The following is a 10042-nucleotide window of genomic DNA, read 5'->3' as shown; positions in this document are numbered from 1 at the left end:
TGAGAGTGCTTGCCTAGCACATGCAAGGCCCTGGGTTCGATCCTCAGCACCACATAAAAATAAATAAAGATATTATGTCCAACTACAGCTGAAAAATAAACATTAAAAAAAAGGTGAGGTGGGGGCTGGGGATATCTGTTGCCCAGTGGTAGACAGCCTCTGGCTTAAATCCCCGGTACTCTTAACAAACAAACAAAAGCAAAAAAATAACCCTCTTAGCTCTTCTTGAGGAAACCCCAAATTGGGACTAAGTAAATGAATTCTAATCTTTAAAAAACTCCTAGTGGAGATGCATGTATTAGATTCAAAGGAAGGTGACTATGGAGATTACTGTTCAAATCTGTCTAGCAATTTAAAACTTGCTTGACTCTTTTCAGGAAGAAGTCATGAGATTTGATACATAGTCCAAATGCCGGTCTGTATGAACAGTTTAAGAAAAAGCCAAAAAGTTATGCCAAACTTCTGTTAAAACTTGATAGACTATTTAACGATTCCATGGCTTAAATACTGAATGATGAAGTACTTTTGTTTTTTTTCTCCCTAATCCTTCCTTGTCCCCTCCTCCTCCCTTTCTCTTATAGGCATGGAGAGTAGAAAACTGATTTCTGCTACAGACATTCAGTACTCTGGCAGTCTGCTGAACTCCTTGAATGAGCAACGAGGCCATGGACTCTTTTGTGATGTTACTGTTATTGTGGAAGACCGAAAATTCCGGGCCCACAGGAATATTCTTTCAGCTTCTAGTACATACTTCCATCAGCTCTTCTCAGTTGCTGGGCAAGTTGTTGAACTGAGCTTTATAAGAGCAGAGATCTTTGCAGAAATTCTCAATTATATCTATAGTTCTAAAATTGTCCGTGTTAGAGCAGATTTACTTGATGAGTTAATTAAATCAGGGCAGTTATTAGGAGTGAAATTTATAGCAGAGCTTGGTGTCCCATTATCACAGGTTAAAAGCATCTCAGGTACACCTCAGGATGGTAGTGCTGAAACCTTGCCTCCTGATTCTAGTGATAAAAACCTTGTAATACAAAAATCAAAAGATGAAACCCAAGATAATGGGGCGACTATAATGCCTATCATAACAGAGTCATTTTCATTATCTGCTGAAGATTATGAAACGAAAAAGATCATTGTTACTGATTCTGATGATGATGATGATGATGATGATGATGATGATGATGATGTCATTTTCTGCTCTGAGATTTTGCCTGCAAAGGAGACTTTGCCAAATAACAATGCAGTGACACAGGTCCAGCCTAACACAGGCCCTGTTTCTATTTCAGATGTTGCACCTTGTGCTAGCAATAACTCTCCCCCTTTAACAAATATCACACCTACTCAGAAACTTCCTATTCCTGTGAATCAGGCAACTCTGAGCCAGACACAAGGAAGTGAAAAATTGCTGGTATCTTCAGCTCCAACACATCTGACTCCCAATATTATTTTGTTAAATCAGGCACCACTTACTACACCACCAAATGTCAGTTCTTCACTTCCAAATCATATGTCTTCTTCAATCAATTTACTTATGCAGAATCAGCAGACACCAAATAGTGCTGTTTTAACAGGAAATAAAGCCAGTGAAGAGGAGGAGGAGGAAATTATAGATGATGATGATGACACTATTAGCTCCAGTCCAGACTCGGCAGTCAGTAATACATCTTTGGTCCCACAGGCTGATACGTCCCAAAATACCACTTTTGATGGATCATTGATACAGAAGATGCAGATTCCTACACTTCTGCAAGAACCACTTTCCAATTCTTTAAAAATTTCAGATATAATTACTAGAAACACTAATGATCCAGGTTTAGGATCAAAACACCTAATGGAGGGTCAGAAGATCATTACTTTAGACACAGCTACTGAAATTGAAGGCTTGTCGACTGGTTGCAAGGTTTATGCGAATATCGGTGAAGATACTTATGACATAGTGATCCCTGTCAAAGATGACCCTGATGAAGGGGAAGCCAGACTTGAGAATGAAATACCAAAAACGTCTGGCAATGAGTCAGCAAGCAAACGCATGAAAGTAAAACATGATGATCACTATGAGTTAATAGTAGATGGAAGGGTCTATTATATCTGCATTGTATGCAAAAGGTCATATGTCTGTCTGACAAGCTTGCGGAGACATTTTAACATTCATTCTTGGGAGAAGAAGTATCCATGCCGTTACTGCGAGAAGGTATTTCCTCTTGCAGAATATCGTACAAAGCATGAAATTCATCACACAGGGGAGCGAAGGTATCAATGTTTGGCATGTGGCAAATCTTTCATCAACTATCAGTTTATGTCTTCACATATAAAGTCGGTTCATAGTCAAGATCCTTCTGGGGACTCGAAACTTTACCGTTTACATCCATGCAAATCTTTACAGATCAGACAATATGCATACCTTTCTGATAGGTCAAGCACTGTGCCTGTAATGAAGGATGATGGTATTGGGTATAAGGTTGATGCTGGAAAGGAACCTCCAGTAGGGACCACATCTACTCAGAACAAGCCAATGACCTGGGAAGATATCTTTATTCAGCAGGAAAATGATTCAATTTTTAAACAGAATGTAACAGATGGCAGTACCGAGTTTGAGTTTATAATACCAGAATCTTACTGAACTCCTTCGAAATATCAGGAAGTTTCGGTTTGGGTTAAGGGGCAGGGATTTCAGAAGACCTGTAAAACCAATTAAGGTGAAAATAAGTTAATTTGATCTGCCATATCATCTGAAAGTAGACTAGTTGGATTATTGTTGATGGTTTTTAGAAGCAAATTTTTCTTAAAGTTTCAGTAGAGGTTGAGAAGTTCCCCTCTCAGTATGTTTATATAGTTAGCTTTCAGCTCATTTAAAAGAGGCAAGAATGAAAAAGCATGGAGGGATAGTTTTCTGGCTAGAATTTGAAGCAGTCTGAATGTTTTTTGAAAATAACTGGAGTTACTAGCATACCCTAGTACATCATACAACCTTCCCCTTCCATGTTAGCACTTTACTGCTGAATTCTCAGATTTCTTACATTGAGACTGTAAATGTGTGTTGTCTTGTATATGACATAAAAAAACTTCTGAAACTGTTCTAGAATATTTCATAACAAGTCTCCACTTGATTGTGTATTCTGCTAGTCCAAATGGATAGCAACCTCCTGCCTCCCCTCATGAAAATAGCCATGCAGATGAGTCTTGTATGAAGAATGACTTAGTTTTTATTTTTAGTTAATTAGAATTAATACTTGCCTCTATTGCCATTGTCTGTGAAAGATTTTGGTGGCTAGGCCATACTCTCTACCTTTGCAATGTGATCTGTGTAGGCAGAAAACTAGTGGAAAAACAAATCTTCATAATGCAGGCAGGAGACACAAAAGTTCTGTCACACTTTTTTTAATTCTCTGCTCTTACATAAGAGAATGGAATCAAGTGGAGATTTCCTTTTTGTTCGATATGGTTAATATTCCCATAAAATGTTAGAAATTTTGAATCTGAAAGCCACCAAGTTAATTTTTATACATAATCTAATTATGTATAAATCTTTGTAAATGATAGATTTCATAGATGAGACTCATGTATTTTGGGCGGAGGCTATTGGCATATATTTTTAAATATTCATATTTCTTAGATCCTCTATAGGAAGTTTTCATTTGAAATAGTTGAAGCTGTGATCTAGTATGTTCCTTTCAGCAAGATCTTACTTTTACCCCTTCTAAAGTAAGTGCCATTCCATCTGCAAGTTACCACAATATAGCAATCAGAAACTACACGTGGAATGGTATAGGCTTGTCAATTCCCATTAATCTTGACAACAATAAATAACAGCTTTCTTCCTTTTAAAATGACATAATTTAAACAGTTAGAAAGTAAAGTTAAAACTTAAGTGCTAGTAATAAAAGGAAGTGGGTTGGCACAAATATATAGCCTAGCATTTATATCAATTAACTTGTTGAACTGTAAATGTTTTTTTTTGCAAAGGAAAAAAATAATAGATACTGATAAAGATTGTTGTGCATAGTTATTAGTCATTCATAAACTTGCTTAAGTATTTCTTAGTTCAACATAGATATTTTCTTTCTCCTTACCATGTATTTTAAAAAAATAGTCTATTTCTTAACTTTGAACTTAAAGCTTTAATCATAACTTCTCATATATACATCATTCAGTGTATCTTAAGTTGGTAGCTGAGGGTATTTGGCATCAGTATTTGCAATAATACAAGGAAAAAGAAGAATTATCCTTTGTTTACCAAGTGGTGGAGTGATGTGCATTTATCTGTTTTCTGTTTTGTGAGTCTAGGCCTTCAAACCATTTTATCAACTAAACCTAGAAAATTTGAAATCATCTTATAACTTAAGACTCTGATCTCTGAAATCACCATATCTGTTTCTTTTCTGTGTAGATATAACATTACGCTCTGATTATAAAGTGTTCTCAGTGGAAATTTGAGTTTCATTAATGTTATTTCAGCAGTTAGTCTTAATTACTTATGCCATTGTAAATGATACTGATGCCAGCAGAGCTTCCAAGTCTTTTGGACTCAACTGTAGATAAATTAGTTTGTCATAATAAAACTTGGTCATTTCTACAAGCCTATTATGACAAACCAGGAATTAATTCTATAATTGAAAACTATCAGTTCTGAGTAATATTGGTATAATTATTTGCTGCTGCTGCTATGCTAATTCTGAATATGAAAATTTAAAAATCTGTGCATATTTAAAGGTATCTTCTGGAGTTTTTTGGGAGGTGGAAAACTGGAAAATTAAATTTCGATTTTGCCAGAAAACTCTTACTTGCATGTGTCTCAGGATCTTCAGTTTTTCTAGAAGTTTCCTTCTTCAAAGTTCAAGAGTTCATGTAGGATACTCCTTTTGGACAAAACCTCTTCACTCCCAGTCTTTACTGTATTGGAAATTTGTAGCAAGCTGCTGTTTAAAACTTACTATGGGGTTTTTCTATTTTATACTTAGCTTTACGGCTATTGAACTTCCTTTATTCTTTCAGGCGGGCTTCAAATTTGTTCTAATGTGAAATTACCTGTAAATATTCTGGACAGTAACTATTCAAAGTAGAAATTTGTTACTCAAATGCTCAGACTAAGCAGAGATTTTAAAATGCTATAACAGTCTTGCAGGATTAAACATTTTAATTGATTATTATCATCTGGGTGGTAATGATCCCCTATGTACAACCACTATGAGGGAATAATGCCACATTTTTTCCACTGTACTAAGAAGATAAAACAATCGGTAAACATTGATCAAGGTATTTTGTATCGTCAAGGCATGCATATTCTAAGTAATTAAGTGCTAATTCAGCAGCACTGGCTTCTTCACCTTTGTCAGTCATATGAACCATGTTCATTTCCCCTAATACTGTAATGTTCATACTTGTACAATCCTCCCTATCATGACTTTAAGTTCTACTTTTCATTAACCATCACCTGATATTAGTTCATAGAGCTTCTTATGGCAAAATAAAATGTTTTAATTCTAACTTCTGAGTGTGTTTCTTATTAAGAGTATATTTAAGAAATTATATAGGAGTTTATATTCTATTGTTTTTCAATTTTTGTAGCAGGAAACTGGAGCTGTGTTTCTGATGACCACATGGCAAAATATTACATTAGTTTTTTTTAAAATTTTATTATTTTTTATTATTATTATTTTTTGGTACCAGGGATTGAACCCAGAGGGGCCTAACCACTGAGTCACATCCCCAGCCCATTTTTTTTGAATTTTTTTTTTTTTATTTTGAGACAGGGTCTCACTAAGTTGCTTAGGGCCTCAGCCTCCGAAGTTGCTGAGATTTCAGGCGTGCGCCACCACACTTGGCCCCATTAGATTTTATATATTGGTTAATCATGTTTCATTGTTTCTTGAACCGTAATAGTCCAAATGAGTTAGTTAGTTTAGAGCATTTGCTAAACTTTTATAGATACCATAAGGACACCTGTAAATGGATAAGGAGGAGGATAGTTTTATTAACTTGAATCATCACAAAAGCAGTCTGGGTTTTCAACATGGCAGTGATACAGATTTTAAGCAACATCCAGTTTATACAGGTTCTGGATTAATATTTAATGTTTCATGCCCCGTTCAATACTCTAAAGCAGAATTAGGAATAAAGTGGTAAATATTACAAAATGCAGTCAAGATACATATTGGAAATACAAATTCCTTCATTACAGCAAATGTTTTGCAAAAGAGTAAAGCAGCAAATATTTTTCTAAGGTAACATGCACTTTATATAATTCAATGTAATAAAAAAGAAGCTGCTGAAATTAAGTGTTACAAAATCTATACTGTTTCAAGTTATTTTGTAAAGTAAGAAAAATACATAGAAATGAGTCATAGAATCTTAACACTTTAAGAAATGTAGGATATACTGTGTAATGGTGCCTTTAAAAATATACACGTTCACTAAAGCAAAAGGTAAAGTGTAAATGGCAAAAAATTCATTTTGAGTATTACAAGTTGACATTTGTATAGTAAGTCAATTGGTTATTAGTCCCTTTTTGAAATCCATTAGAATTTTAATCTGCTCAGAACTGTAAAAAATAATAGGGATTTTGTATAACGCATAGGATTATAGATTTTTAGATTTGAAATCTGGATAAGACATTCATGATGCTAAAAATTAAATGATATTTTGCAAACATTTACTGTGAACAATGAGTGCACTAGTTGTGCCTTGATGATTCTTAATGGTCAGGTGTCTACAAGGTAGATGGGAGCACCAGCATTTGTCTGCTACCTCTAATCCATCAAGTCAGGAGGTAGCAAAATTGGCTGGAAAATTTTCCAGTATATGTTCCATGTTTGCAGAACTGTCTACTTAGGTACCCTCCTGTAGCCCTGTATTTTTACATTATACAAGTGTAGGATTAACAATCTGTCTTTAAACCAATCAATTATCAGGTTAACACAAGATCCCAATGAAAGTGTTCATTCTGAAGTGAAGGCATGGATGCCAAAGTGTCTTAAACTCATCAGGTTGATGGTTTAAAGCTATGTATAATTAAAAGAACTGTACAAATACCACAATGTGCCAGATGGATTTTAAATCTACCGTAACACTTAAGAATTTGTCAAGTTGGCTACATTTGAGGTTTTGCAGACTTAGAGCGGCATTGTAACACTCATAATCTTGAATTGAATGCTGTCATGATTGGTCTCAACAGAAAAAGGACCAATAAGAGCAGTGGCATTAAAATACAGATGATTCTTTTAGGGTGGGGTGCAGGATACGTGCGGTTTGCTGGGGTTGAAGCACAATATTTGAAGATTAAATAGTCACAAAGATTAGTAACAATTCATATTACAACCCAACCTAATCTAGCATTTTTAAACTCTGAATTTCAACTGTAAGATTTGTATCTCCTGTAGCAAATGCATTTTGCAATGATGCAACATGTAGTAAAACCAGTCTCCTAAATTATCAGATGTATTACCGAGATCTACTTAGAACAGCTTACATGTTGCTCTGTATTTCAGTGCTTCCAGATCAATCCTGTTTCCCACTACTCGAGAAGAGGGAATATTGCACTTTTCCCTTTAGGAGGTACCGATAACAAAAGCTGAGCTAAATGATCACAACAGCCACTTTTACAATACAGAGAAGAAAGGAGTGAGATATGGGCAGCTTTTTTCAACATCCAAATGAGCAAACAAAATCTTAGCCAGAACTCTCTGTATTGGAACTACTGTGTAGCTCCATCAGCTGGGAAATTTCCTTAAGGACTGACAGTAGTAGTAGGGAAAGATAGGGCCTATAAGCTGGGCGCTTCAACCAGGGTGCTAGGGTGGCAATCTGCCAAGAGCCTGAGGACAACACTCCTTTACATAAAGTGAAACAGATGGCAACCATGCTTTTGCTGAATACAGAGGTGGAGCATAGGGTAATGCAGGTCCAAACATGACAAGCTTCTTGCTGGGTTGGTTCCCCAGCCTCACTTAAAAGTGTGAGCTGCTCTTCTTGGGAGTGCTGGGTTCAGCTTAGCCACCCCTGCTCCGCACTGATAACAAATAAGCTTCATCCCTATCTCTCCCTAGCCTGGCAGGCCATTGCAAAACTTTATGCATAAGAATCACACTTAAAATTTTGTACCCTACACACTTCCACTAAAGCAGAAATACAAAAGCCACAAAAATCTCAATAGTCAGCAGGCATTCATCTTTAGGGACTGTAAGGTGGTGGCTTTTCAAAAGGTGGATAATAGGGTGGAGAGTAACGGGGTGGTGCACTGGAGGACCACATGTAGCTGGGCGAGGGAGAAGCAGACTGGGGCTCATCAGAGAGTCCAGAGGGAGGGGAGGATGGAAAGACACTGGAATGCTGTGTAATAAAAAGAAAACATCAGCTTGGACAGTGAGTTTGAGTTTGTAATTCCATGAATAATCATTACTACATAAAAATGAATATGCAGATTTATTTCAAAGAGCTTCTAAACCTTACAAAGTTGATGAGGGATGTGAAACAGGTGGTCCCATGTTCTCTTACTCATTCAGGCTGCAAGCCTCACGTGATCCTCCGCTCCTTGCCCTTGAACCGTGCGTCTAGTCATCCACTGGATCCTGTTGCTTCTAATGTGTTGTCTCTGAATACACCTCTCCCTTTATTGCATCTAAAACCCAGGCCATCAGACTTATTGTCCCCCTTGAGCTATGCAACTATATCTCAACTAGTCTTAAAAAAGGTTTTTTGGGCCTTAAGAACATTTAATGAGGTGAAGTTATTAGTCCCTGGGAAAGTTTTCACTCCACGAATCTATCACAGAGAAGTAGTACAGTGGTCAGGAGCCCATCTCATAGACAAAAACAAACAAACAAAAACAAAGCCAGAGAAATTAAATGGCTTTCTTGGCTCTGGAATCTTCCAACTCCGAGTCCATCATTTTCTATTCCATCTGAACTACCACTGCATCACCCTCCAGGTTTAGGGTAGGTTGGAAAGCAAAGAGTAACACAGGCATGGTGGTGAGAATACCAATGGTAAGAAGGAGGAGCAGTATGTCAGGTTGTAGAGACCAAGGATTCAATTTTACTTTGTGTTGTCTATCTTTGGGAAAGGAGCAGATCCAAATTCTAAAAATATCCAGTGAACTGGCAAGTTAAGAGTCATTTCTCCTCTCTTTCCCTGGCCCATGTCCATGCTTAATCCTAATGCTCTTTGTGCTCAAGGAGAGTTGACTTGTTTTGCTCAGTGCCATATCCTCCAGAGTTCAGAACAGTGCTTGCTAAGTAGTAGGTGTTCAATAAGTCCTGAATGAGTGAATATATCTTCACATGTATAGAAGATGAGCTTGGCATGCTTTTTAAAAATAAAATCTATTTTCAAAGAATACTGTCACAGCTTAGGGGTAGTGTTTTCTTGTTCCAGTGGTAGAACAAGACTGGTGTGAGGTCTGAAGACTGGAGGGAACTATGGGGATGGTGAGAGGCAGGAAAAACAGTTTTGGGCTCTCAGGAAGAGCAAACATAAATTGACAAACAGAATGGAAGAACTGCAAATATTCTGTTCTGTCTTAGCTCTAGGATATATATCTATATTTATCTATCTATATATATATATATTGATATCTCTATGTATCTCTCTCTCTCTCTCTCTCTCTCTCTCTCTATATATATATATATATATATATATATATATATATATATAATCTTTGATATTTATGTGTGCATTCTGTGTGTGTGTGTGTGTGTATGTTTTGTTTTGGTACAAGGGATTGAACCTAGGAGCACTTCAACACTGAGCCACATCCCCAGCCCTTTTTATTTTATTTTTATTTTGAGTTCTATTATATTTTCAGACAGGGTCTTTCTAGGTTGCGTACAACCTCACTAATTTGCTGAGAGTGGCTTCAAACCTGTGATCCTCCTGCCTCAGCCTCCCCAGCCACTGGATTTATGGGTGTGTGCTACTGCACCTGGCTGGTACATATTTTTTTGTGGGGGTACTAGGAATTAAACTCAGGGGCACTTGATCACTGAGTCATATCTCTAGTCCTATTTTATATTTTATTTAGAGGAAAGGTCTCACTGAGTTGCTTAGC

General features: G+C 36.7%; 2 protein-coding genes across 3 annotated transcripts in view; one reads left to right on the top strand and one right to left on the bottom strand.

The window, feature by feature from the left end:
- Positions 1-578: 578 nt before the first annotated feature.
- Zbtb33 (zinc finger and BTB domain containing 33) lies at positions 579-5484 on the top strand. Its single transcript, XM_015498513.2, has one exon. The coding sequence runs from the start codon at positions 584-586 to the stop codon at positions 2618-2620; it is 2037 nt and encodes a 678-aa protein (XP_015353999.1). The 5' UTR covers positions 579-583; the 3' UTR covers positions 2621-5484.
- Positions 5485-5951: 467 nt separating this feature from the next.
- Tmem255a (transmembrane protein 255A) overlaps positions 5952-10042 on the bottom strand; it is a 53505-nt gene continuing 49414 nt past the window's right edge. For both annotated transcript variants that reach the window (XM_015498545.2, XM_048797145.1), the window contains one exon: positions 5952-8325. In XM_015498545.2, coding sequence (XP_015354031.2) covers positions 8167-8325 — 159 coding nt within the window. In that variant the 3' untranslated portion in view covers positions 5952-8166. The remainder of the gene's footprint in view (positions 8326-10042) is intronic.

The sequence above is a fragment of the Marmota marmota genome, unplaced genomic scaffold (genome assembly GCF_001458135.2).
Source record: "Marmota marmota marmota unplaced genomic scaffold, marMar, whole genome shotgun sequence".
In the NCBI taxonomy this organism is placed as follows: Eukaryota; Metazoa; Chordata; class Mammalia; order Rodentia; family Sciuridae; genus Marmota; species Marmota marmota.
The sequence above is the reverse complement of the archived record's forward strand: the minus strand, read 5'-3'. Positions and strand labels throughout refer to the sequence as shown.

Excerpts from the sequence above, each read along its gene's own strand:
- Zbtb33 (XM_015498513.2), top strand. The coding sequence starts at position 584 with ATGGAGAGTAGAAAACTGATTTCTGCTACAGACATTCAGTACTCTGGC.